This window comes from Humulus lupulus, chromosome 4 (assembly GCF_963169125.1).
Source record: "Humulus lupulus chromosome 4, drHumLupu1.1, whole genome shotgun sequence".
Classification (NCBI taxonomy): domain Eukaryota; kingdom Viridiplantae; phylum Streptophyta; class Magnoliopsida; order Rosales; family Cannabaceae; genus Humulus; species Humulus lupulus.
Window position 1 is genome coordinate 147,381,910 of NC_084796.1, and position 27,936 is coordinate 147,409,845.

The 27,936-nt window shown below is 40.3% G+C and overlaps 2 protein-coding genes and 2 long non-coding RNA genes across 5 annotated transcripts; 2 read left to right on the forward strand and 2 right to left on the reverse strand.

The window, feature by feature from the left end:
- Positions 1–390: 390 nt before the first annotated feature.
- LOC133829217 (uncharacterized) lies at positions 391–2,171 on the forward strand. Its single transcript, XR_009891623.1, has 4 exons — positions 391–569; positions 673–740; positions 1,336–1,758; positions 1,875–2,171. It is a non-coding gene; the product is annotated as an uncharacterized LOC133829217 (long non-coding RNA).
- A 489-nt stretch (positions 2,172–2,660) lies between these two features.
- Positions 2,661–3,932, forward strand: LOC133830892 (NDR1/HIN1-like protein 6). The gene has a single exon (XM_062260998.1). The coding sequence runs from the start codon at positions 3,011–3,013 to the stop codon at positions 3,752–3,754; it is 744 nt and encodes a 247-aa protein (XP_062116982.1). The 5' UTR covers positions 2,661–3,010; the 3' UTR covers positions 3,755–3,932.
- An 875-nt stretch (positions 3,933–4,807) lies between these two features.
- LOC133830890 (uncharacterized) lies at positions 4,808–9,457 on the reverse strand. Of its 2 annotated transcripts, XM_062260997.1 has the most exons (5): positions 9,338–9,457; positions 8,827–9,045; positions 7,906–8,746; positions 7,449–7,615; positions 4,808–5,323 (listed from the first exon to the last, which is right to left on the reverse strand). In XM_062260997.1, the coding sequence occupies exons 2-5, from the start codon at positions 9,015–9,017 to the stop codon at positions 5,116–5,118; spliced, it is 1,407 nt and encodes a 468-aa protein (XP_062116981.1). In that variant the 5' UTR covers positions 9,018–9,045; positions 9,338–9,457; the 3' UTR covers positions 4,808–5,115. The 2 variants fall into 2 exon arrangements, with proteins under 2 accessions (XP_062116981.1, XP_062116980.1); XM_062260996.1 differs by lacking the exon at positions 9,338–9,457 and having other exon boundaries at positions 8,827–9,226.
- LOC133830893 (uncharacterized) lies at positions 6,126–7,442 on the reverse strand. Its single transcript, XR_009892266.1, has 2 exons — positions 7,211–7,442; positions 6,126–7,132 (listed from the first exon to the last, which is right to left on the reverse strand). It is a non-coding gene; the product is annotated as an uncharacterized LOC133830893 (long non-coding RNA).
- Positions 9,458–27,936: the final 18,479 nt, after the last annotated feature.

Genomic DNA, 27,936 nt, shown 5'->3' on the forward strand with positions numbered 1-27,936 from the left:
AGGGATAAATTGGTAATTTTAGTCCGTTGAGGGCATAAATGTGATAATTGTACTATGTGGTTTGTACCACGTGAGTGTGGTGATATTAATGTGATGCACGTGCAGAGACGGTCCTAGAGAGCTAGTTAATTTAAAGGTCACAACGGGGTTAACTACCCGGCTCGGGAGGAGCCTAGGGGTACTTTGGGGATTTTGTAAATTGAGTTCTTGTGAGTTAATGGTAACTGGTAATTTGGTAACTTGTGTAACTGCTAGTAACCACTGAGAGTAACAAGTTTGGTTGAAAGGAATGTTAGAATTGTAATAGATAAGAAATGACAAAAGAGCCCTTGAAGTTTAGTTAGGAAGGGATAATTAAGGAAGGGTAAAATGGTCCATTGGCTAAGAAGAGATAAGCTTGAGCTGAAGGGAAGAAGTGATTCACGTTATTCTCATTTGGGCAATTGGGTTTATGCTGAAATTTGGGGAGAAAGCTAGAAGAAAAGGGAAGAAGAGGAAGATTGAGGTTGGGAGACCTAGGAAGAGAATTGAGGGAATCAAACTCGAATTTGAGCAAGGAATTATCAAAGGTAAGAGTTTGAACTCTGTTTTTGTTGAAATTAAGCTTGAATTTACAGAGAATAAGTGTGGGAACCTAAAGGAAATATGGCTGGTTTTACTTGGAAAATTCAGTTAGGATAATCAAAAGGAAAGGGGCTTGGAGCTGGAATTGGGAGGAGTTCAAGCTAAGTTTGATTGAGGTAAGAATCCTTAGCATGTTTAATTTTCGTATCTGGTGTGGTTTAAGATTTTAGAGGCATGATTTATAGTTTTCAAGCTCTGGTTTAAGTCTTGGAAGCCATAGTTTAAGTTTTAGGAATTTGAAACTCAAGATGGGATTTTGGGTGTGATTGTGTGATTGGGGTTGTTTATGATGTTTATAGGTTGTTAAAGGGTTTATTTGGGGTTTTGAAATGATTTTGGGACTTAGGTACTTGCTTGGAATGATTTGGAATGGTTTTAGCTCGGGGAAAACGCAGGGAAAAACCCAGAAATCTGGGTTTCGCGAAGGAGCGCCGCGGCCCTGTTCTTGGGTGCCACGGCGCGAGGCTGTTTCTAGGAAGGGGAAATGCTCTCTGACTTGCTGGGCACCGCGGCCCTCTAGGGCAGCGCCGCGACGCTAGGCTATTTTCAGGACATGGAATTTTGCAATTTTGAGCTTTTGCTCCGGGGGTTCGGGGGATGTTTCCGATGTATTGCTTTAGGTATTTGGGGATTCCGAGAGTGTGGGATTGGTCCCGGGAAGTGGTTTTGGATTGGTTAGCATTAAAGGGTGTTTATATGTGTTGTGACTAGGTCCTTGGAGAGGCTCGAGTTAGAGGATCGTGCTCGCGACCTTGGTGCATCGGGAAGCTCGGGATACAGGTAAGAAAACCACTGTTCCCACAGAGCTTGTATGCAGGGCTGATCCCAATATGTTTGAATTGTAGGGCGTAGCCCTTTGATTGAATTTGTACATCATTATATGTTTGTTATGCTGTGAATACGATTACATAAACGTTCGGCGAGAGCCGGGAACGGCGCAGGTCGAGGTCGGCAGGGGACCGGGAACGGCATTTAGCACGTTGAGAGCAAGGCCGAGTACGGCATGGGGCTGGAAGCAGCGTTGAGCACGTGGAGTGCGAGCTGCCAGGGTGAGACCCTAAAGGATACCTGGGATATCCTCACGGTGTGGACCGCGAACCCAGGGCCTGGTAGAGCGCCTGGGACGGCATGACCGTATGTGTTTAGCCCGTTGGTGGCCTGATTATATGCTAAGTGTTTGTTGTGCATGTGTTATCTTCTTGTGAGGGTTTTCTTGCTGGGCTTCGGCTCACGGGTGCTCTGTGGTGCAGGTAAGGGCAAGAGGAAAGTCAGCCAACCATGAGTATGGAGAGCATGAAGCGGCGTGTACATGTTTGGTCTGCCTGGCTGCCACGGCCAGTGATTTTGGGAGACGGTTGTATTAAAACTTAGATTTTGTCGTCTAGTCGACTCAAACTTGTAAATTTTATGTTGTAAATATTTCTAAACAGTATCTTGGGATCCCAAGTGTCAAACACTCAACGATTTGTAGTAAATGGAATTATTTTCAAAGTTTATTTCACTGTTCATGATTTAATTACACTTTTGACCTAAAAATCTCGATTAGCGAGTTAAACGCACGTTTAAAACTCACTTAGTAACGACTCTAAGGAGGTAGGGCGTTACAGTCTAGGTGTAGTGCTTCGAGGTCAGACTGAGTACAGAAATCAATAGAGAAAGAAGAGAGAGAATCGAGAAAATGTGAGAAATTATGATAAGAGTTATTTTAGGAAATGTGTCAAAATCAGCATATTTTTTTTATGTGCAAGCTGAAGGGGATATATTTGAATTAGGGAGCCACTTTATGCATATAAACTCATTTTTTCCTTAATTAAGTCATTTATTTTTCACAAAATTCTTTGTTTCCAATAATTTTTTTTTTAAAATTCCATGCATAAGATGCTTAAAAAAATTGATATATAATTTTTTTTAAATAAAAAAATTGTTAGAAAAATTAATTAGAAAGACTTAATTGCTATTATTTTTAAATAATTAAAAAGAATCTTATGGACTAAATTGACAATAGTGAATAATCTCAAAATTTAGAGAACGTTTAAGCTAAAACCCCGTTAATGTAATATAGCATAAATTATTATGATGCGCCAATTGAAGATACAAAATGTTGAAAAATCCCTTGCTCTCCAGATAATAGTGAATACCCGTTACTTAGCTGAACTACCCGCACTTTCCTGACCTATATTTTACGTTTAGGTAAGGAAGGTGAGGACTTTACATCCCAGAAACAACCTTATACACAGGACAACTCAGCATATCCCACTAAACCCATTTTAAGAGAAACTTGGCAAGAAAATCCACCTATGTCAGATTATACATAGGCTCCCAAACACAAACATTGGCATTTGAAATGTAAATTTGAACAAAGACAAACCATCTTTAGAACGTAGTGATGACGGAAAATCAGAGAGTTCATCCAGCAGCAGATATTGAAGCACCTCCAACAGCACCTTTGGTCCCCCATGATACACCATCAGAAAAAGGGAGTCCAGTTCAGCACCACCCTCCATTACAGCGCCTCATTCTTGCCATCCAACCAACACCTGCCAAAAAGAGAAACTGTTGTTGCAAGTGTGTATGCTGGACAATAAGCCTTCTAGTCCTCTTGCTGATAATCATTGCAGCCACTGCAGGCATTCTTTACCTGGTCTTCCAGCCAAAACTCCCCAACTATTCAATCAACAGCTTACAGATAAGTGACCTAAGACTCAATTTCGACATGACACTCTACGCCAAATTTTATGTGAAGATTACAGCCAACAATCCAAACAAGAAAATTGGGATTTACTACCAGAAAGGAGGTAAGCTGAGTGTATGGTACACAAAAACTAAGCTCTGTGAAGGGTCACTGCCAAATTTCTACCAAGGTCATCAGAACAAAACAGTGCTCAATATGGCCTTGACAGGCCAAACCCAGTATGGGAATACTTTAATGACCGCATTGCAAGAACAACAGCAAACTGGACGAATTCCATTGGATCTTAAGGTTCATGCACCTGTAGCAGTTAAACTTGGGAAGCTGAAGTTGAGGAAGGTGCAAGTCACTGGGGGGTGCCTATTGGTGGTGGACAGTTTAGCCACAAACAATTTAATTAGCATTAAAGCTAGTAATTGCAAGTTTAGATTAAGGCTTTGAGTTCTTACCAGTTTTTCATTCTGTCCAAGCAAGATAAAACTTGCTATACTTTTGTCATCACTCCAGGGCTTCATATTTATATTCCCACTAGTTTTCTCACTTCCACACACTCGGTGGAAAAGTAGGATTGTTCTTTAATGTGAGATGCAATAAGTTGCAGAAATGGTCCATTTCTCCACTCTCTGTTAGTGTGTCTGTATACATATGTCTTGCTGGTATCTTCGTGTTTTGTTTGCATACATTAATCTTTTAAGAGAGTAGCCAACACCAAGGAACATGTTACACTTAACTGAGCACTTAAAGAATTGCTTCCTTGCTCGCATTACAATTGTAAAATGATTGGTGGGAAACTATTACAGACGACCTGGTACCTGTATTATTAATGTATTTTAAGAGTAGAAGGATCAAACTTGAGAACAAACAATACTCACAAAAATAATGATTTCAGATTGTTTTCTAAACTCTGGTTTGCATAATTCAATAGTCAAAATTTAAAACAAGTTAAAAAATCTACCGTTACCCCAGTTTTGTAAATAAGTTGCGCTCTACTCTGTAAGGAAGGTTTTAGGACAAACAAGATTGACAATAAGAACCAAAGCGTAGTCTGCTGAGATTTCCATTTGTCTGTTTTCACAATGCCAACTCGTGAACGAAGAAAGCAATTAAAAAGAATTCTCTAAATAGTCTGCCAGAATTTGAGTAAAGTTCTTTATTTTTGGCTTTGCGAGTCATTCTACCTTTCTAAGAAATGTATACCTACGTCTCGAGAGAGTACAAACAGAGAAAATTATCAAACTTTATGTGATAAGGTTTTATGATTTTAAGGAACTTCCAAGAATCTCCAGTAGATAAATACGGTTAAAGAGAGATCCAGTAAAAATAGACTTCATTGAAAAATTTGGGCAGCCAGAGATCAAACCTTAAAGCCTCCGTCTCCCTCAGTCAAGAATAACAAAATTCAACTGCTTAATCCCTAATCCTCTACTCTTTCTTGTTTATATACATTCACATAGAAACTAACAGTTCCAACAAGGCCCCTTAGCCGCAACAGAATACACATTCAATGCCATATCAGCACAAAACCATATATAGAAAGTAGTACACAAGACACTAACAAAAAAACCTGGCTCAACTAAAAAGTAAGCACTTCTTACGTACATAGTAAATTGGACAGTAGGTCTATCATTGTGTCAGCATCGTAGTTTTGAATTAGATAGAAATGTTAAACCTTCATGACGTGGTATAGTATAAGTGAGTATTAACAGAAGTATCAACAAATCCACCCAAATAATTGAAGGAACATCCCTCTACCTATATTGTATTAGGCATCAAAGCATCAGGACACTATTAAAAACACGTGACTAATCACCAGTTAGAGCTCGTGGTCTGTGCCCAATGGTGAACAGAGACATCCCAGTCTGTGAAATTGCTCTCACAAATGCCATATTTGCAGTTAAAGTAGGGGCGTGCCAGTAATCACCAGTACCAAAAACAATCTTATTCTTCATTGCAAGCTTTCTAGTGGTTGGGAGGCTCATCATACGCTCTGAGGGACAATCAGCTACAACCCTGCACCAGTTCTAAAAGTTATTGATACGGAATAGCAAAATTAATTAATTGATATAGCTCTATGCCAATATAATGGATGTGTTACTATGAGAATTAATCATAAAAACAAAATAATTAAAGATATAAACAAGGCAAATCATTTATGTTCTTTTTCTATTTTACATAACAAGATGGGGTACATCATATAACCTGATCAGGTTAACATTGGATGGAAAAATCATTTAGAGGTGGGGAAAGACATTACAAAATAAAACTAAAACATTCAATTATAACATCTTGTCTAGATTTCAGCAAATATCAATACGAGCCAAGAAATTTTTCTGTACATCTTAAGAATACTATTTCCCTTTTCCTTCTTTATTTATTTATTTACTTTTTAATACAAGAAACACCGGTTGTTATCAATAAAAGAAAAGAATCATCCATATAATTTCACGAATTCATCCATGCCAAAAGCATCTACATATTTTTCTTTTTGATAAGAAACAAGACTTGTATTAGAAAGAAATAAAAAAGAAATAATAAATTATCCAAGTGGAAGAGTGTCAAAATTAGCAACATTAGTTTATTTAAGCATCCTAATATTGACCAAAAATTGGTTAAGTACCTAAAAACTAATAGCAAATAGGAGCCTAACAGATCTTCAAAATGATTTTTATTAGGATTAATTTATAATTTCCCCAAATTATGATGAATGTTTTTTTTAATAGGAAAGAAAAGATATTTTGATAAAGATGATGGGGTATCATCTAAATTTACATCCTAGAATGCCACTGCGATGCTTAGCATACTTTTTTTAAAAGAAACAGAACAAAACATCAACACTTGTATTAATAATATAGAATATAAAAAAGGAATGCAAGGGAGTACATAAACCGTACCACCCCAAAGTACAACCTGAAAGGCGGAAAATAAAATAAAAGTTCCTAGTAAAAGACAGAACTAAGAACTAAGCTTTTCAACAAAAAAAATGAGAATGCCAGTCTCTCTCTACATAAATAACAGATAGACACAATTTTAAACTCTATCACATTGAAAAGACTAATGTTTCACTCTATTCCAAGTAGCTTCTGCAGTATCGTCAACACCTTCAAATAGTCTTTCGTTGTTTTCCAACCAAATTTGCCCACCAAACAGCCACTGCCCCAGTCCTCCATAACACTTTTTTAGCTTCCTTTCCTGACACACTGAATGACAAACTCAGCACAACTTTTTGGCATGCACCACTAATTTCTGAATTCCTTCAAAAATCTAGACCAAATATTCCTGGTGAAAGAGCAATGCAAGAAGAGATGGGAAGAGTCTTCCCCACTGTTTTTGCATAATACACATTATCCAAGGGAGAGCGTAACATAAGGCTTCCTTCGTTGAAGAGCATCATGGACACTTATACATTCTAAGCACAACAAGCAAAGAAAGACTCGGACCTTTGAGGGCATAGGGCATTTCCAAATCACTCTTGCTCATGAAAACTGTTAATTAGGAACATCTCCAACCACATTTTAAAGACTGACTTGTAGGAAAACATCTCATTGAATCACCCAACCAGATTCCTCTACCTTTCAAATCTGGACAAAATTTATGGCTCCTCGGGCAATAAATTAATTCAATAAGATTAGGGACCAGGGCTTACATTCTTTGTTGGCATTAAGACACGTGATTCTTCCGAATGGTATTATTCTTGAGCCAAGGCTCTACAAAATACCTCAAAACAAATTTCTATAGACACCTTACTCCCTCTCAATCGTGGTCTTTCATTTATTCACACCAGTCCTTTGTTAACCCACACCGATCACAGGCTACCACAATCTGCATAAATCCCTAAAATTTAACTTTAAACTATTCCACCAGTCCATCCCTAACATGTCATCTGAAATAACAACTTACCGCCACCTAACTTCCTTAATCCAGCATGGCCGACTGCCCTGCTACTGCTTGTCCTTGTCCTAACTTAGGAACAAATACATAAATAAAACAAGAGTTTTGGGTGGTCACTATTCCCAATTCCCATGAAACAAAAAGCTACGACCCACCTATCATTGTTGAGACTTCACCAGAAAAAACATATAAACCAACTGCATGGTAGAGTAATACAGGGAATAAGAGGTAAATTATGGAAACTCACTTGAGGCATCTAAGTAAGAGATCAGCTCTGAATTTCTCATTCGGCCCTCCACACATTGATACTAATTCCTTGAACTCTGAACAAACACTTTGACATATCATACCTCTCTTTCCAGATATTACACTGCCTAGATCCACATGAATTGGATTCTGAATTTCAGACATTACCTAGCAAACAATAAAAATATGTAACATGGCATTTGATGCTAGTGTAGGAGAAAAAACGAAGTGAAAATAAGTAGAAATAAAATTCAAGAAATAACAACATAATTTGTAAGAATCCTTGGGTTCACCAAAACCATTACTGATGTCTCCGTCAATGTAATGAGCTAAAGGGGATGCATATATAAAATGAAAATGAAAGCTTATATAAAAAGCTACCTCCGAATTAAGCATTTTCATATTGTACCATTCCACTACTTCAAAATCATCACAAAACAAAAAGATCAAAACCTTACCTGTCCAATCACAAACTCATAATTACCCTTATATTTTTCTCTCAACTCAGCTTCTGGGGTAACCAACAGTTTCTCACAACCACCATTACTGATTTCCGAGACAACAGCAATCAAAGGTGTTGTGTCAAAATTTATATATTCACATTCTTGCAACAGGATTCGTGGAGTATTGCTATCTGCATTCTTCGCTTCCGACGAGAGGAACGTCATTCTGGAAATAAGATTCAAGAAGGAATCATCCCTTTCGCGTACCATTTGATCCTTTGTAAACCCTTGCTGCTGCTCAGCAGCTTCCAATAGTAATGTGTCTTCAGCACAATCCAAATTCGAAACACCATCATCCTTTGTCGGATTAACCCTAATTTCAAGTACGGATGCCTCTCTATAAGTTCTTGCTAATACATTAACCCAGTCTTGTTCCAAATCCTCAGAGAAATCGCAATCAAAGACAGTAAACTCCAATCCAAACTCAGCAGCCCCAAATTCTTCTCTGAGTTTTTCATATATCACGCCGCTGAGACCATTTGAGAAGAAGAGAATAACTGAAGAAGGTTTAAGTGCAACAGAAGACCTTGCAACCGCCAGGAGTTTCTCGATTCGGAATTTTAAGCCCTTACTTGAGTGGGATTCATTCCAGGAGATGTACTTGGGGTTCCTGTCAGAAACAATAATCCAAACTGGGTTCCTATTGAGAGTACACACTATATCAACATATACAACATCAGCAGTTTTTTGACCACTTATGGATGAAACAGAAATTGACTTGCATACACGTGAAACTCCAGTAACGAAAGGCTGTTGGAGAATGTGGACAACTGCTTCAATGTGCCCAATGTTTACACTGTTTGTCAGATTGAAACAATGCCTAAATAAATAAAATTATGATGATGGTAATGATGATGATGATAATAAAAGACAGACCTACGGAGTGTGTGAAGAGAGAAAGAGGAACGGGATAAAAAGGCAAGCTCAGAGCGGGCCAATTTGAGGAGAGTGCGTTGAGAAGAAGGGGTGATTTTGTTGGTGGAAATCGAACTTACACTCTCTATCACATTTCTGCATCGCTTCTTTGCTAATTCCAATTGCTCGCCATTCACCCTTTCCTCTTTCATTCTCTATCATTCGTTTACTCGCCAAACCCTAAAACACACAGCAATTTTAGACGGTTCAACAGTTGGATTGCGTTAATTGAAGACTAAGAGCACTCCCAATCGATTATGAATCAAGATCTACTTTTGAAAATTAGTGTCTACTACGTTAAACATCTAATTTTAACAACTCATAAATGCAATTTACTATCAGTTTCGTTTCTTTAGTACAACCAAATACTATTAAAAAAATAACAAATTTACTATCATACGGAATAATTAACTTTTATACGGTAAAGAAGTTTTAATAGCAAAAATACAATTTGCTTTTTGCAGCTCCTCACCATCCTCTCACGTGCGGAATGCTCTCCTCTTTCTCCTACAACCCACGGTGCCAATCACAAGCAACAGAAAAACAAAAAAATTATCGGCGATTTCAATCTGATGGCAACAACACCAAAGATCTGCATACAAAACTGAAAAACAACATTCAATCTCCAAAAATTTGATCGTACAGAAATAGGTAAGCAACTGAAACCCAAAAATAAAGCTTCACAAAATGGAATCAACAAACCTTCTATACAGATTATAATGGATGTTTTCATCTTGTAGAACAACTTGAAATAAGCAAGAATGTTGTTGATCAGGAATTGCTTCACTATTTTTAATCCAAATCAAACAAAATTATCAAGTATGTGATTTTTGATATATATATCTATAATTTATTCATCAAATTGATAGTGTTGTGGTGTGTTTTTAAAATTTCAATGATATTTGCATATAAAATAAGTTAAAAGTATGGCAAAGTTTGAAATTGATAAATGTTGAGAAGGAATTGAATAAAGTTGTATATTCCTTGAAAAAGAAAAGAAGAGTACAATAGCATATATATAGAGAGATTGTGAGGGACCACACACCACGTGTCCTCTGCACACAATACAACTGAAGAGTAATCTCATATTACAGAAAATAAACACTAATTAGCATGCTCTTAAGTAGTCTCTTTAACATCCCCCCGCAAACTCAGTGGGCGAGGCAAGACAGTGAGTTTGGTACGTAACTCCTGAAACCGCAAGGTAACGAGTGGTTTTGTTAAGCAGTCAGCCAGCTGGTCAGCAGAGGAAGCAAAACGGAGAAGCAAATGCTTGTGAAGAACACGTTCGCGTACAAAATGATAGTCCAACTCGACATGTTTAGTGCGAGCGTGAAGAACTGGGTTCGAGGCAAGATGAAGCATGCTCAAGTTGTCACAATACAAGACTGGTGGATGATGCAGAGGTAGACCCAGTTCGGCGAGAAGGGATTGAATCCAGGATGCTTCAGCAGCTCCGTTGGCCAATGCACGATATTCAGATTCGGTGCTGGAGCGAGAGACGACTTTTTGCTTGGAAGATGACCAAGAAATGAGGTTGGAGCCAAGGAACAAGCAATAGGCACTAGTGCTACGTCTATCGTCCGGGCAGGAGGCCCAATCGGCATCAGTATAAACATGTAAAAGATGAGAAGAATCAGGTTGCAAGAGTAAACCGAGATGACCTGTGCCCTTAATGTATCGCAGGACCCGTTTGGCAGCTTGCATATGGACGTCCGTGGGAGAGTGCATAAATTGGCATAACTTGTTGACAGCAAAGGCAAGATCGGGCCGCGTGAGTGTGCCATACTGGAGAGCACCCACAATGCTGCGGTATTCAGTAGCAGAGGACAAAGGAGTGCCATCATACAGTGATAGAGAGCCCAAAGCAATAGGAGTGGATAACGGTTTGGAATCCAACATACCAGTCTTGGAAAGAATGTCCCAAAATATTTTGTCTGACTCAAATGAAATCCAGCAGAGGAACGATGTACCTCCAAGCCAAGAAAAAAATGAAGCGGGCCGAGGTCCTTAATGGCAAAGTGAGACTGTAAGTAATCCAACAAATCAGTAATGGTAGAGGAGCATGAACCTGTCAAGATAATATCGTCCACATATACAAGAATGATAAGCATAATGGAACCCGAGGCATAAAAGAACATGGAGGAGTCGGCCTTAGATGCTTGAAAGCCCCAATTGCAGAGAGTCGTACTAAGCTTGGTGAACCAAGCCCGTGGAGACTGGCGTAGACCATAGAGGGACTTCTGTAAAAGGCAGAGGTGATGAGGGCGAGTCTTGTCGATGAAACCAGGAGGTTGAGTCATATAGATAGTTTCTGTGAGATCACCATGAAGAAAAGCGTTCTGGACATCCAATTGTTTAATCTCCCAATGACGAGAGACAGCAAGACTGAGAATGAGTCGAATCGTTGTGGGTTTAATCACCGGGCTGAATGTATCATGAAAGTCAATGCCGTGGGTCTGATGATACCCTTTGGCCACTAAACGGGCCTTATGCCGAGAGACAGTGCCATCGGGATGGAGCTTGACCCGGTACACCCACTTACATCCGATCGGTTTGACATGTAAAGGAGGAGGAACAAGCTGCCAAGTACCCTGTGAATGAAGAGCTGACATCTCGGTATCCATGGCTTGACGCCATTCAATATGTTTAACAGCCTCGGAAAAGGTAGAAGGTTCAACCGGAACACTGGCAAGAGTGCTATGAAATGCCTTAGGTTTGAAAATACCATGCTTTGCACGGGTGAGCATGGGATGAACATTTTGTGGTATAAGAGGGGCAATAGGAGAGGACTGTATAGGGGTGGATGGAATAGGAGATGGAAAAGGAGAGGGAGAGGAAGGAGAAGAAGTACTCGGGGAGGAAGCACTGACCGAGAGGGGAGGAGTAGGAGATGAGACAGGAATTGGCGACATGGTGGAAGTGGGAGGAGGAGAAGGTACAAAAGGAAGAGAGTGAATAATAGGGTAGACTCGAGAAGGCGAGAGAGGAACTGAAGCCTGCTGGAAAGGGAAGTTGTGTTCATTGAAAACGACATGGCGTGTAACATATAACCGGCCTGTGAGGTGATGTAAACAGAGATAACCCTTGTGATGGCTACTGTAGCCAAGAAAAACACAAGATTGAGAACGAAGCTCAAGCTTGTGGGTGTTGTATGGCCGAAGTAAAGGATAACACTCACAGCCAAATACACGTAAGTGAGTGTAAGAAGGGAGCTTGTTATACAAGACCATATAAGGACAACGCATTTGGAGAACCCGAGTGGGGAGGCGGTTAATGAGGTAAGAAGCAACGGTAAAGGCATACGGCCAATACTCAAGAGGAATTGAGGCATGATTCATTAAGGCAAGCCCCATATCGACAAGATGACGGTTTTTGCGCTCAACGCGCCCATTTTGCTGAGGCGTATAAGGACAAGATAACTCATGAATAATGCCATGCCGAGCAAAAAAGGAGTGAAGTGAGCGAAACTCACCACCCCAATCGGTACGTACACGCTGGATAGTAGTATTGAATTGGGTGGAAACCATTTTTTGAAAGGTGAGAAAAGCAGAAAACGCTTCGTCCTTAGTTTTAAGAAGATATAACCAAGTAAAGCGTGAGAAGTCATCAATAAACAAAATGAAATAACGAACACCAGAAATGGAACACACAGGGGAAGGACCCCATAAGTCACTATGTATTAATTCAAAGGGTTTTGAGGCCCTGGATACAGATACAGAAAAAGGCAAACGATGAGCCTTAGCTTGATGACAAGCTTTACAGAAATGAAATGCAGACTTCCTAGGAATCGAAATATTACAAGAAGAAATAACATGACAGGTAACATCTGAAGCAGGATGACCCAACCGAGAGTGCCACAGATTAGGATCCGAAGTGGAGGCGGAAAACAGAGGAAACAAGCCAGACGAAGGAGACGAAGCTGGAGGGGAGACTCTATAGATTCCATTTTCAAGATGACCCGTGAGAAGTGTTTGTTTGGTGACCTGATTTTTGACAAAAAAACAATGTGGGTGAAACTCAACAAACGCATGGTTATCAGCACAAAGTTGTGAGACACTGAGAAGGCTATTTGAGAGAGCAGGAGAATGATAGACACGAGATAATTTTAAGGCAGAATGATAGGCAGGAAGAGTAGCAGAACCAACATGAGCAATACAAGCACCCTTACCAGTACCCACGGTCACCTGTTCAGATCCAGTATAAGGTTGAGCTCCTTCAAGGACATTCAAATCAGGTGTAAAATGATGAGAGGCACCGGAATCCAAGAACCAAGCCGGATCAGAGTAAGCAGAGGCAGTAGCGGTGGTGAGTGAATGGGTATTGTGGGAAGGAGGATTTGGGTTGTGTTGAGAGATGAGGGCATTGAAAGGGCGCATAGGTGAAGAAGGTGGCTGATAAGAAAGGTTCTGTCTATGGTAGCAAACCGTGGCGGTATGACCAACTTTGAAACAAATCTGGCAGCGAGGACGAGGTGGGGGTACAGTAGAGTTGGGGCGACGGGATGAGGGTGAGGGAGACCAGCTATGGGGCGGTCGAGGGGTACCAGCCGGGGAAGGGGTATACGGGCGAGAGGAAGGGGAATATTGAGGGGGAGGGCGATGTTGTAACGACCCAAATTCAGTGTTTAGGCTTAAGGGCCTGGGGAAGTGTGCCTGGAGGGCATGATGGGATTTTGTGTGTGACTTTAATGAGCTTAATGCATGATTACGATTTATTGCACGTTATGTGATTAGTTGATTAATTGAGATGCACGACTATGTGAATTAGTATGCATGTAGACCTGATTGTCTTAGAATGAGCATGATTGTAATCTGGCCATGTTTGGGCATATCTGTGATAATTGTACTATGTGAATTGTGCCATGTGAGTGTGATGTTTTATCAGGATGCACGCATCGAGACGGTCCTAGTGAGCCAGTTAGTCTAAAAGTCACAACGGGATGTTGTACCCGGCTCGGGAGGAGCCTAGGGGTACTTCGGGAATCTTATAAGTTGAGTTGAGAACGAGTGATTAGTTATTGGGTAACTTGGGTAACCATTTGTAACTGTGGTGGGTAACAAGTTTTAAGATAGAAAGTGATAGAATTGAAATAGAAGTGTAAAGACTTAAGTGCCCTTGAAGGTTTAGTTAGGAAGGATTATTAAGAAGGGGTAAAATGGTCTTTTGGCAAGGGTAATAGACAAAAGGCAGCTGGGATATAGGGGGGCACGGTTTGGGGTATTGGGCATTTGAGTGTCTTGATAAAATTAGAAGAGAAGGAAAAGAAGAGGAGAGAAAGGCTAGGGCAAGCAAGAAGAAGAAGAAGAAGAGAAGGAGAAGTGGGAGTCTAGGAGGGGATCAAGGACTTGTGTGGATTCTTCATTTGAGGTAAAGGTTTTATACATATCTAAGTATGGATTTTGTTTTGATTTAAGGAATTTAAATGCCTAAACTAAACATTGTTGGGTTTTGGGGTTAGTTGATGAAATTTGAAATCATAGGAGTGGATCTTGGGTGTGTTGATGTTTTGAATTGATTCTAGTGTTTATAGGGTGTTAGATTGTTCATATAAAGTTTGGAATTGAGTTTTGTGGTTGAGATAGGTGTTTGGAATGGTTTAAGGTGAGGATTAGAGAGTAAAATGGTGGGTTTTTCTGGGTTCGAAGGGTCGAGCCGCGGCATGGTTCTTGGTGAGCCGCGGCCCTTCGAAGAAGTTGTATGCTGATGGAGAAGGGCGGGCCGCGGCATGGCCCAAGCAATGCCGCGGCCCTTACCTGTTTTTGGGCCTTTGAGGGTTCTGTTTGGGGGCCATGCCGCGGCATGAGTGGCCTATGCCGCGGCGCTTAAGGGATTTTGGGATTTTAGGATTTTAGGCTTGGGAATTTAACCTAGGGTGCTCGGGGTTGAGTCTTTTACCATGTTTGGTGAATTTCAACGTTTCGAGTACTAGAACTTGGCCTGGAAGTTCATTTAAGGTTGTTAAAAGTGTCTTTTGTGTTTTGTGACTAGGATTTTGGGAGAGGCTCGTGCTTGTGGACCGTGCTCGTGATCGTGGTACTTTGGAAAGCACGGGATACAGGTAAGAAAACCGTAACACCCGAGTTTAGGGCATGGCCCCACTGTGTGATTGTAGGGCATGGCCCCGGATTGTATTACGCGCAAATGCTTAACCTTAAATGAACCGTGATGTGTGTGAATGTTTATTTTGGATGTACTATATGTGTGATTATGATGAAACGAACGGCAAAGGCCGGGTACGGCGTAAGCCGGGGCGGCCGTGGGGCCGAAAGTAACACACAGCACATGGGATGCTTATATTCAGGGTGGGACCCAAGGGATACATGAGTTATCCTCGCGGTGAGAACCGAAACTCCAGGCTTTGGTAAGGTCTTGGGAGCGGCATGGCCGTACTTGTTTATTATGATGGTTTTCCTTTGTGTCAGTGAATTATTGCCAGCTATTTGTTTTGCATATGTTATGTGTTATTTGGGTTTTCTTGCTGGGCTTCGGCTCACGGGTGCTCCGTGTGGCAGGTAAAAGCAAGGAGTCAGTCAACCGGCCATGAGTATGGAGAGCGTAGGGGCGGCGCGTACATGTTCGGCCTGCCCGACTGCTTTGGTTGGGGGCATTTTGTATATGGCTGTATTTAACCATTCTTTTGATAGCTGATCAAGTGTAAATCTATTTTTGTGTTGTAAACATTTTGTAAACCTTATTTTGGGATCCCAGATGTTTTATATTTAACGTTTTCAATGAAGTTGACCATTTTAAAAGAACACAGCCTTAAACTCTGGTTTAATCACACTTTTGGTTTTAGAAACCACTTTGAGTCAATTAAATGCACAATTTCTATTTTAAACTCACTTAGTAATGGCTCTAAGGTAGTAGGGCGTTACAGATGTTGTGTGGGAGATCTGGGTTTGTGTTTATCAAAGGCTAAATTGGTAAAGTTGGCTTGAAGGGAGCTGAGGGTATCCACCGCATTTTGCCGATTCAGACGAGCCTCAAAGTTTAGCAAGAAGCTAAAGACCTCCTCCATGGTAGGCTTATCAGACCGAGCTTGAATCGGAGAGACATACGCATTATATTCACGACCCAGACCGTTGAGAAAATAAATCAGTTGATCCGTGTAAGAGACAGGTTCACCCGTCGAAGCTAAGATGTTGCAGAGACCGCAGAACTTCTGAATGTAGGCGAAGGCAGTAAGTCCATCCTTCTTGAGATTCTGAAGCTGGGTACGTATCTCAGATATCCTGGAAATGGAAGCAGCAGCATAGATATGTTCAAGGGCAAGCCAAATCTCAGCTGCCGTATGATAGCCAACGATTTGGCCAAGCATGGATTCATTGATGGAGGCATAGATCCAGCTCATCACTAGCCGATTATACCTGTGCCAAGTTTGAACCTCCAGATTTACTGGGTCAGCTGGGTTGTTTGGGTTAGAGACGGGGCAGGGACGATTGCCATTGACAAAGTCCTCGAGGCCATTAGCAATGATAATATTGAGCATTTGGGTTTGCCAAACAACAAAGTTGTGCTCATCTAGTTTGACAGCAATGGGTTGATTGACAGAAGGAAGAGAGGGTAAGGGTTGTGGGGAAAGGGCAGAAACCGTGGCCATGGTCGTTTGTGGGGAAACATCTGAAACAGGTGGGGTAGGGGTGGTCTCTCCATGGGAGGCAGAAGAGGAATCGGGAGGGCTATTTGCAGAGGCCATTTAGAGCTGTTAAAGGCCTGATACCATGATAAATGTTGAGAAGGAATTGAATAAAGTTGTATATTCCTTGAAAAAGAAAAGAAGAGTACAATAGCATATATATAGAGAGATTGTGAGGGACCACACACAGCACGTGTCCTCTGCACACAATACAACTGAAGAGTAATCTCATATTACAGAAAATAAACACTAATTAGCATGCTCTTAAGTAGTCTCTTTAACAGAAATCTTATAAAATAAGTTGGCATTCTGGGTAGTATTCCCTTATATCAACAATAATGGTGTTAAAAATATGTAATATATTCACTATTGCTCTAGGGTTGCGATGATATTGTTGTTGCATTGTTGTGACGTTTTGAGAAACTGAGATATAACCATTACAAATAATTATTTTGTTTACTTTCATTAAATGGAGTCAATCTCCATCATGATAAAGAGCAACGGTCATTGGAATGAAAATAAAAATTATATTGATCTTGAAGTCAATGGAGAATTGATACTCATAGATTGCAAGTACGAAGACATGGTAAAAACACTGTTGCATAATCTGAAAGTATTGCTTATTCCAGGATTATAAAGATAATTATCTATAGAAATTTCTAGGACTTCATGCGAAGGAAATTCTATCATTTATGTATTGGGAGATTGTATTCTATCATTTATATATTGAGAGAGTGTACGATAATCAAAACTTTTTTTTTTAACTTAATTGAAAGTACTTTTTTAAAATAAAATATCCATGGGTGCTAACTCACTCATTGTACGCTGTGGCGTGAGCCACTACGGTTATACTGATTTTTTCCTTAATTGATATAGATAATATATTTATCCCAAAATAAATATATTTAAGATAATATTTATCCCAAAATAAATATCACTCATTCAAAATTAATTTTATCATAAAATATTAATTTTAAATAAATGTTTTATTATAAATAAGATAATTATTAATCTCTCTATATTAATCCAAACATGATTAATATAAAAATTTTCAAAATAAAAATTATATAGTTAAATAATTAATTAATCAATTGCCTATTACATAATTATTTACATGCCCAGAAAAATTAATTCATTTGCAAATAAGTTTTTCTCTCTAAAAATCTTCCTTTAGGCATTCTTACCCTAACAGTATAGGACAGTGGTGACTTAGGGACTATGAACCTATAATACGAAGCTCTAATAGGCCAAATTATTAATTAAAATTTTTAATCTAATAATCTTATTTATTAATTCCATTATTACTCCACTATAAATATGGAATTGCACTATAAGTATTTATAGAATTATATTTACAGAGTTTTCTCTTGTAGTTCATTGATGTAATAAATAAATGTAGCTTTATCCTCCATATATTGGTTAGTTAATTAGAGCTGGTCAAAATTATCGTTTTACCCTTCTAATTACCTCTTGATCCTTAAGTATCATTAATTCACTAGCGAATAATTTATTTGTAACATCCTAAAATTTGCTGATAAGGCTTCGTGCCTTGATTAGTATGTCGAGATGGCATAATTGGATTTATATGCGAATTATGTGAAATTAAATTAATATATGTGTGATTATGTGGCATATATGAATTATATTGTGATATGAATACTTATGCATGTTTATGTGTATTAAATATGCATGTGTGCTCGTTTTCGTTAAAAATGGCATTTTTGTAATTTTGACCCATTGATGGTATAATTGTAATTATGTGTGTTATGTGATTGAGACCACTTTATTATGTGGATAAATTTGTGATATTTGGCTCGAGGCGATCCTAGTGAGCAAATTAATGGTAAAGTCATAACGGGGTCAAATACCCAGCTCGGGGTGAGCTTAGAGGTATTGTAACGTCCCAAATTTCCTAATAAAGCTTATGGCCTTGATTAGGGGGTCATGATGGCAATTTATGAAAATTATATGTTTATGTGATATATATATATATATGCATGTAATTATGTGATTATGTGAGTTATATGATAATATGACTAGATATGCATGTGGGCATGTTTCTTATTAGAAGAGTAATTTTTGTAATTTAACCTATTATGAGTATATTTGGAATATATGTGTGATACCACATTATTATGTGGATATATTTGGATTACTCGGCATGAGACGATCCTAGGGAGCAAGTTAGCTGGAAAGTCACATCGGGTTTGTAACGACCCAAATTCGCTAATAAGGCTTAAGGGCCTTGATTAGTGTGCCAGGAGGGCATAAATGAGATTTGAGTGAATAGTATTTATTTGAATGTGTAGTTATATGATTAATAATGTGCTTATGATAATTGATGATATTATATGATGATGTGATATATATGTATGAGATATATGCGAGAACCACATTATTATGTGGATAATTCTGCAGCCGGCGACTCGAGGCGATCTTAGGGCTAGATAGCGGGAAAAGTCACAACGAGACATTATAATTGACTTTGGACAAGTCAAGGAGTATTTTAGGTATTGGGTAGTGATTTAGACTATCGGGTGATGAAACTAAATAATTTGAGATATATTTGAGGTTAGGATGTCTAGGCGGGGTTATTGGGGGATTTTACCGTTTTGCCCTCGGGGATGTTTTCGGTAACTCGAGCCTTGGGATTAGTTTGATAACTTAAGGATAGACTTAAGGAATATGTTAGAAAACAGTAGAAACAAGTTTAAACCGACCTTTCTCTCCTTCTTTCTGTTCTCTCTCTTAGCAAAGGCAAAACCTTGATTTTCAAGAGGGAAATTGACTGAAACTTGGGGGAATTGAAGGGCTGAACCAGAGGATTAGCTCAAGGAACTAATCAAGGGTTGAATTAGAGCCAAGGTAAGCATTCATTTTCGTTTCTGAGGTTAGAAATTTAAGGAAAAATGGCTGAGTTTTTAATAGTTGTGGTTTGGACATTCAAGGTGGAGTTGAGGCTTAAAACTCTGAAGATAGGCCAGGGGATCCTTGGAGAAACGATTCTACAACTGAGGTAAGGTTTAATTTAAAGTTTGATGGGTGAATTTGAGAGTTTTCATGGCTGGTTGGATTGTGTTGTTTAAATCATTCTAATGATGTTGTTATTAATTGGTTTTGAGTTGGGGGCTATGGGATGGCTTAAGGTGAGGTTTAGAGATTGAAAATGGTGGATTTTTCTGGGTTCGAAGGGTCGGGCCGCGGCATGGTTCTTGGTAAGCCGCGACCCTTCGAGGCTGTTGCATGCTGAGGAAGGAGGGCGGGCCACGGCATGGCCCAAGCAATGCCGCGACCCTTACCTGTTTTTGTGCCTTAGATGGTTCTGTTTGGGGGCCATGCCGCGGCATGGGTGGCCTATGCCGGGGCACTTAAGGGATTTTGGGATTTTGAGATTTTAGGCTTGGGAATTTAACCTAGGGTGCTCGGGATTGAATCTTTTACCATATTTGGTGAAATTCAATGATCCGGTGACTAGAACTTGGTTTGGAAACTCATTTAAGATTGTTAGTGGTATCTTTCATCATGGTTGTGACTAGGTGTTAAGCTAGGGCTCGGGGATCGGATCGCGCTCAAGGAGTATCGCCAGTAGCTAATTCATCTAGAAGCTAAAGGTAAGAAAACTACATCCGGTTGAATATTTGAACGGGACTAAGGGCTCCCTGATATTCATGATTGAAAGAATGGTATTAAGCCATGTAAATTGTAAACCAACAGCCTAAGCGTGCCACGGTTAACTTGTGCATTTGGCATGGCTCAGACACTGGTGTCCGAGGACAGCTTATTATGCATTGAGCTCGGTTTAAGCGGGCCGGAGTCAGTGGGTTAAACAGAGGGTGCGACCTAAGGTGCCGACCCTAGTATTTGTGTTAATTGACTATTATATTTGGCTATGAATGTGATTAATGAGATTGTTGAATAATCTGAGTATAGACGAGGTTATTTGTACCTTGAAGTGTGCTTATATGTTGTGGATTGAATATCTGAACATGCTTATTGGAATGTCTGTTTTATAATATTGTTTATGCTGTGTATGTTGTTTTCTTGCTGGGCCTTGGCTCACGGGTGCTGCGTGGTGCAGGTAAAGGCAAGGGAAAGATCGATCAACCTTGATTGGAGAGCTCTGCAGGGTGAATGGACATGTCAGGCCGCTTAACCGCCACGGTTGAGGAGATTACAGGGACAAGAGGACCAGAACCTTGTATTTTGCCTTAGTATGGCGTTTACTCTTAACTGTTGAATTTTGTAAACCAACTTTTAAACATTGCAAATTTTGGGGATCCCTTCTGTAAACTGTTTATAACTTATAAAATGTATCTTTTGAGGCCAAAATGTCTTTTAGCCCTAGAACACTTTAGCTAATGACATGTTTTGATTAAACGACTTGATTAGCAAGTCTCACACCTTTATAAATACACAGTGTAGCGGTCTTGGCTATCCAGGGCGTTACAGGGACCTAATACCCGACTCGGGGCGAGTCAATGGGTATTTGGGTATCTAGTACATTACCAGGTTATCAAGTAATGGGGATGAATATTTGAGGATATATTTGGTATTAGTGAGATTAGGAGGGAATTCCGAGAGTTTTGACTATTTTTCCCTCGGGGACGTTTTTGGTACCCTGAGCATCGGGATTCGCTTAAGGTTACTTAGAATCTAAGTAAACCTCACAAACACTCAAACAGAAGAAAAAACATGTTCCCCTTCTCTCTCTCTCTTTCTCTCGGCTACACACTCTCTCCCTCAAATTCCTTGGGAATTCTCACGGTTTAAAGTGAATCGAGATTAGCTTAGGCTCTGGATAGCTTGGGGAAAGACTTACCATCGATTGGGGCAACATAGGTAATGATTTCTAGCCCTTTTTATGTTTATGGTTTTACTTAAGTTTTTGGAGTTTTAGAAACTCAGTTATGAGTTGGGAATATGATGGGGTTTTGGCCAAGCTTTAGCTTGGGTTTTGATGGTTTTGAGCTACTAAATTGATTTGGGATTTTAGTTTTAGCTATGTTGGGATAGATTTTTGGTGGGTTTTTGCTTGAAGAAAACGAGGAAATTTTGAGTTTTCATGGCGAGCTGCGGCCCTGTTCTTGGGGCGCCGCGACTCTCATGAACAGGAAGCAGAAGGAGGTGTCGAACCTCCATTTGAGCCGCGGCGCCAGTAGGGGCGCGCTGCGGCACGTGTCGGAATAGAGGAGAGCCTTGGGCTCTCTGAATTGGGCGGGTCATGACTCCTATGTTTTGAGTCGCGGTGCTTGAAGGGTTTTGAGCCCCGGGAGGGTTTTTGAGTGCGGAAACTCAAACCTAAGGGCTCGAGGTCGATCCTACTACCTGGTTTAGTAGAATTCGACGTCCCGGAGGCTAGGACTCGGTCCAAAAGCCTTTATTCGCTCGTTTTGATGAGATTCTCTATTGGTTGTGACTAGGTTACCGCTAGGGGCTTTGAACTAGGATTGTGCTCGAGGGTCGTTCTTAATACACGTTGCACTCAGACCTAAGGTAAGAAAACTGCACCCAATACGTGATATATGTGATTAGGGCTTGGCCCAATTGTTGATTATAACTATGAATAGGGCTCGGCCCCTGAGAATGAATGTGAATTATGTTATGCTTGAATGCTCTATATCTGGATAATTGTTTAATGAATGCTTGCATAGGTAGGGCTCAGCCCCGTTAAGGAACATGGTTATTACTATGTTTGAGCTTGATTGGTTAAGATACCATGATTTATATGTATGCATACTTGTATTGTTTGAAGTATGCTTATCTGTATCTGTATCTGATTATTAGTCAAGGGCAGCAATAGCTCGTTGGTCGAGAGGCTTAGGCCCAATCAGGGACGTACTATTACGTTGGCCGACCCTATGGTCGTTGAAAAAAAAAAGCACTTGGCTAGCTTTATGGCTAGCTACTCAGAGCTAAGGGCAAGAGCCCCAGGTGACTCTATGGTCACATAGCTAGGGCATAAGGCCCTGGGTGGACTCTATGGTCATCTATTCTTGGTAGCGAGCCCCAAAAGGATCCAATGATCATTTATTTGTAATTGTATGCATGCATGACTAGATTATTACTGTTGGGCATGCTAGATATGTATTTACTGTTCATGCACATGTTTAGGTTTTCTTGCTGAGCCTTGGCTCATGGGTGTTATGTGGTGCAGTTAAGGGAAAAGGAAAGCTAGACCAGCTATGAGTTGAAGAGCTTCGGTGGCGTCATGTACATATGCGACTGCTCGTCCACCACGGCCGAGGATATCTCAAAGGAACTAGGGTTGTATCCCTTATTTTCCCACTTAGGCCGGCTGGTTGTAACTTTTGATTTGTATATACCTTTTTAAACATCTGTTTGTAACATTTTGGGATCCCATGTATGTTTTAAATTTTTAAATGAAATGTCAACGGTTCCTTTGACCAAAATTTTCAACCCTAACCCTTGACATTAACCATAGTTACAGGTTTATAACCAAATGACTTGATTAGCAAGTCTAACACTATTTAAAGTACACAGTGTAACAGTTCTGGATTAGGAGGTCGTTACAACTTGGTATCAGAGCTGCCAAGGTTTAAGGGTTCCTAAAGACTGGTCGGGTATGTACACTCACCACCAAAGACAAGCTCGACTCAGGGTTTGGTAACTACTTATGTGATTAAGTGTTTAAATGTTTAAATAAATGTATATGCCTTATCTGCATGCCTGATTAGGGAGCATGAGATATTCTGATAGGGTCTGGCCCTTGATTGTTGCATGAATGATAAAGAACATGCTTATTAGCATCGTTATTGCCTGTGAATGCAAAGGAACCGCTTATTAGCGTTGTTATATGGACATGTAGGTTAAGACACGCTCATTAGCATTGTTATTACATATAGGCAAATTCTTATTAGCATTGTTAATACTGGAAGAGATTAAAGAACATGCTTATTAGCATTGCTATACATGTATAAATGCTTGAACATGTTTGTTTGCATCGTTAATTTCTTATGAATGCCAGAAATGCTTATAAGCATTGTTATTTGTTGATGAATATCAGGAAGTGCTTATTATCACCATGATTGAATGTATTACGTGTTGGCATGCTTATTAGCATTGCATATGTTTGTTTGTTTGGTCTTGGACCGTCAGGCGACAAGAGGTATAGTTATTACTTACCTAACGACCGATTTGATCACTGCAGAGTGGAATAGTTATCAGTTAGCTTCCTTGAAGGTTAGAAGCAGGTGCCAGGGAAGAGAATGACCAGGGCCAAGCCCTGCCGCCACCTCCAAAGAACTAGAAACAGGTGCTTGCTGATATGCAAGTCAGGTTGCAGAGGTTGGAAGATGAGATTCGCCTCTTGAGATAGCAACATGTTCCAGGAGGGAACCTACAGTCCACGGTACCAGCAGTGTTACAGCCAGAGGTACCAGTGGTAGTACAGCCCCAGGCAGGGGGAGATAGATGGGAACCCCTATATGAGAGGTTTAGAAAACAACACCCTCCAGTTTTTTAGGGCAGCTCAGACCCACTGAAGGCTGAACAGTGGATGACTATGATAACCACCATCCTGGATTTCATGAGGGTAGGTAGTAATGCGAGAGTGGCATGCTCCACTTACATGTTTTGGGAGGATGCCCGAATATAGTGGGAGGTGGTATCCCAGACCAGGGCAGTAAATATTATGGAATGGGAGGAATTCAGAACTTTGTTCAATGAGAAATACTACAATGACGCAGTTAAAGCTGCAAAGCCTAAAGAGTTCAGTAAGTTACTTAAGGGCAACATGACAGTGATTGATTATGCTCTGAAGTTTTAAAAATTGGCAAAGTTTTCCGGGGATCTGGTGCCCAGTGATGGGACCAAAAGAGAGAGGTTTCTTCAGGGGCTACAACCTATGATAGCCCGGGATGTTCGTATTACTACTGTGCCGGGAGTGACTACCTATGCACAGGTTGTGGAGAAGACGCTTACAACTGAGAGCATAGAGAACAAGATCTAGCGTGAGAATGCGGTCAGAAGGGATTCTAGGAGGTCGAGACCTTCATTTGTAGGCTTTGATATTGGCGGAGGCCCTAGTGACCAAAAGAGAAAGACTCTAGATATACTTTCAGCTCCAGGGACAGATAGAAGGCCACGGGGCATACAAATAGGCCGCCAGGGTGGTGGTGAAACCTGGAAAGCATTCCCAGAATGTACTCAGTGCAGAAGGCGCCATATTGGGGAATGTCGGGGGAAGGCCTGCTTCATCTACGGGAGTGTGGGACACTTGAAGAAGGACTGCCCGAAAGTCAGAAAGGAAGAGCCCAAGAAGGTGGACAACTTGACGCCAGCTCGGGTGTTCACCTTGACCCAGGTAGAGGCCAAGGTTAGTCTCTCAGTGGTTATAGGTCAGCTTTATAGTGCAAATAAAGAAGTTACATAACATATATATCTAGATATAGGGAACCTTAGTCCCAAACACAACCACATGGGTGCAGTTTTCTTTCCTCGAATCCCGAGCAAAGAATACAGAACGGTCCCGAGCACGATCCTCAGTCTTGAGCCTTGGCGATAATCCTAGTCACAGTGTCAATGGGTAACCATCAATTTCTAATCCAAATAAATACTTAGAAAACAATAGCTAGCCTTCGTGACCTCGATTTTTACCAAACCGGGTGGTAAAAATCATCTTGAGGGCCTAGGTTTGAATTCTCGAGCCTTAAACCTCTTTTCCCCTTAATTCTCTAATTAGGGTTGCGACTTGCCCTTGAGGGCCGCGGTCCGCCCCTTGGACAGAGGCTTATTTCCCCCCTGATGGGGGACATGGGTCATGACTTGCCCTCATCGAGTTGCGACGAGCCTAGCGAACAGAGGCTCCTAGCATCCAAATACTCATGCGGGTCGCGATGCCTAAAGAACAGGGCTACGACCCGAGCCTCTATACCCAGAAAACCACCTTTTTCTCAACGTTTTCCATGAACCTAATCTCAAATTCACACCCTAAATCCTCAGCGAATTTCAAAACTGAGCTCAGAAAATCTATCCTTTTGTCCCAACCATCACAACTAACCAATAACAATTTTCTTACACTATCAAACACCTAAAATCAGCTAGCAAACCAAAACTCATGCAAACTCTAACTTTTAACATAGTATCAACATAATTTAGAGATTCTATCCTGAATTCTTACCTCAAGTGGCAGCCTAATTCCTCAGCAATTTCTCTGATTATTCCCAGCTTGAATTCCCTCTGATTTCCAGCTTAATTCTTAGCTTGATCACCTTAAACTTTCCTTTAGTTTTTCCTTCAACTTCAAGATACAAGGAGAGGAAGAGAGAGAGAGAGAGAGAGTACGTGAGTGTAAGGGAAAAGGAGGGTTTGAGAGCATTCCTAATAATGTTTCTCATCATTTCCTAAGACTTTTTATGTGTATATCCTTAATCCAAAAAGACCAAACTACCCTCAAGCTTTCCCAGCCTCTAATTGCTTCTAGAGGTAAAATAGTCATTTTCCGATTCCTGATAATTCCTCAAGTGTTCCTACCATTTACCAATTAATTATGTCGTGTCCAATTCATTACCAATTATTTATTCATTACCCAATTAATCCCAAAATATTCTCTAAATTCCCAAAATACCCCTAGGCTCCCCCCGAGCCGGGTATTAAACCCCGCTGTGACTATTTCACTAATCCGCTCACTAGGACCGTCTCGAGCCATGTGGTGCAAATATATCCACATAATAATGTGGTCTCAACCATATATCACGTAAAATCACATTTATGCCCTCAACGGGTCAAAATTATAAATATGCTCTTATAGGTTATAAAGGGCTCACATGCCTATCTATTACTCATAACACATGCATATAATACATTTATATAATTATATTAATCATGCATGCCACATAATCACACATTTAACCAATTAAACATACATATATTCAATATGCCCTCCTGGCACGCCAACCAAGGCACTAAGCCCTATTAGCAATTTTGGGTCATTACACATCCAATTATGCCCTATTAGCGTTTTTGGGTCGTTACATAAATTGTGATCTATTTGTGTTTCCCTTAGTATATTATTTTTTCATGTTTATGAATCCTTAGATTCTTGTACATTCAAAATCTTAGGGGTTGACTTTTAGATCGAGATAGATTTTATCGATATCTTAGTTGTATCTAATATTTTGCTTGCTTATTTGCGTCATACCTGTTAAGAATCAGGCCTCGAACCTGGTTATGTCCAAGGTTTTTAATAGGCTTAATAGCTTTATACCTGTTAGGAATCAGACCTCGGACTTGGTTATATCCAGGGTTTTTAATAGGCTTAATAGCTTTAAACCTGTTAGGAATCAAGCCTCGAACCTGGTTATATCCAAGGGTTTTAGAGATTTCTCAAGCTTAGTTTGCGTTAGGTTTATTGAAAATTCGAGCTTTTTTTTAAAGCCATTGAATAATCAATTTCTCCAAATTCTAAGTTTTTAAGCCTTATCCGAGTAAGCCGAACTTTCTCAAAAACTCTCATCGGTTATGTGCCCCCTAAGGAACCATAACGTATAAACGTTCTTGGTTACTTTTAAAAAAGAAGTGGTTATTTAATAATCCAAGTTATTGAATGAAAATGGCTTTTATAAATAAGCCTTACATAAATGGTAATACTATTGCTAATACCTTTTTTAAATGTAGGGCATTCCAGGTCCGTGGCACTATTTCCCCACTTAGTAGGGCTAGCTTAAAAGTTCCTTCGCACAGGACCTCTATGATCTGATACGGTCCTTCCCAGTTCAAGCCTAACACACCATCCTTGGGATCTTTATTTAACAAAAAGACCCTTCAGAGAACCAGATCGCCTAATCCGAGTCTGCATCCCTTGACCTTTGAATTGAAATAACAAGTGATCTTTTGTTGATAATGGGCGAGTTCTAATTGCGATGCCTCTCGTTTTTCTTCAATCAGATCGAGGGATGCACTAAGTAGCTTGCTGTTATGATCTTGATCAAATGTCCTTTTTCTATGAGTCGTTACCATTGCCTCAATTGGAAGCATAACCTCGCTTCCAAAGGTTAAGGAAAATGGGGTATGTCCCATGGAGGTTCTATGCGAGGTCCGGTAGGCCAAGAGTACTTGTAGGAGCTGCTCAGGCCATAATCCCTTGGCTTCATCTAATTTTTTCCTCAGGCTTGCCTTTAGGGTCTTATTTACAGCCTCGAAGTGCCCATTGGCTTGTGGGTATGCTACCAATGAGAAACTCTTGGTTATGCCATATTTTTCACAAAAGTCTGTGAAGAGATCACTATCGAACTGCGTTCCGTTGTCTGACACGATCTTTTTACGGAGTCCAAATCGACATATGATATTCTTTACAACAAAATCCAGGACTCTCTTCGAGGTGATGGTTGCCAAAGGTTCAGCCTCTACCCACTTCGTGAAATAATCGATCGCCACTACTACATAACGAACCCCTCCTTTTCCCATTGGTAGGG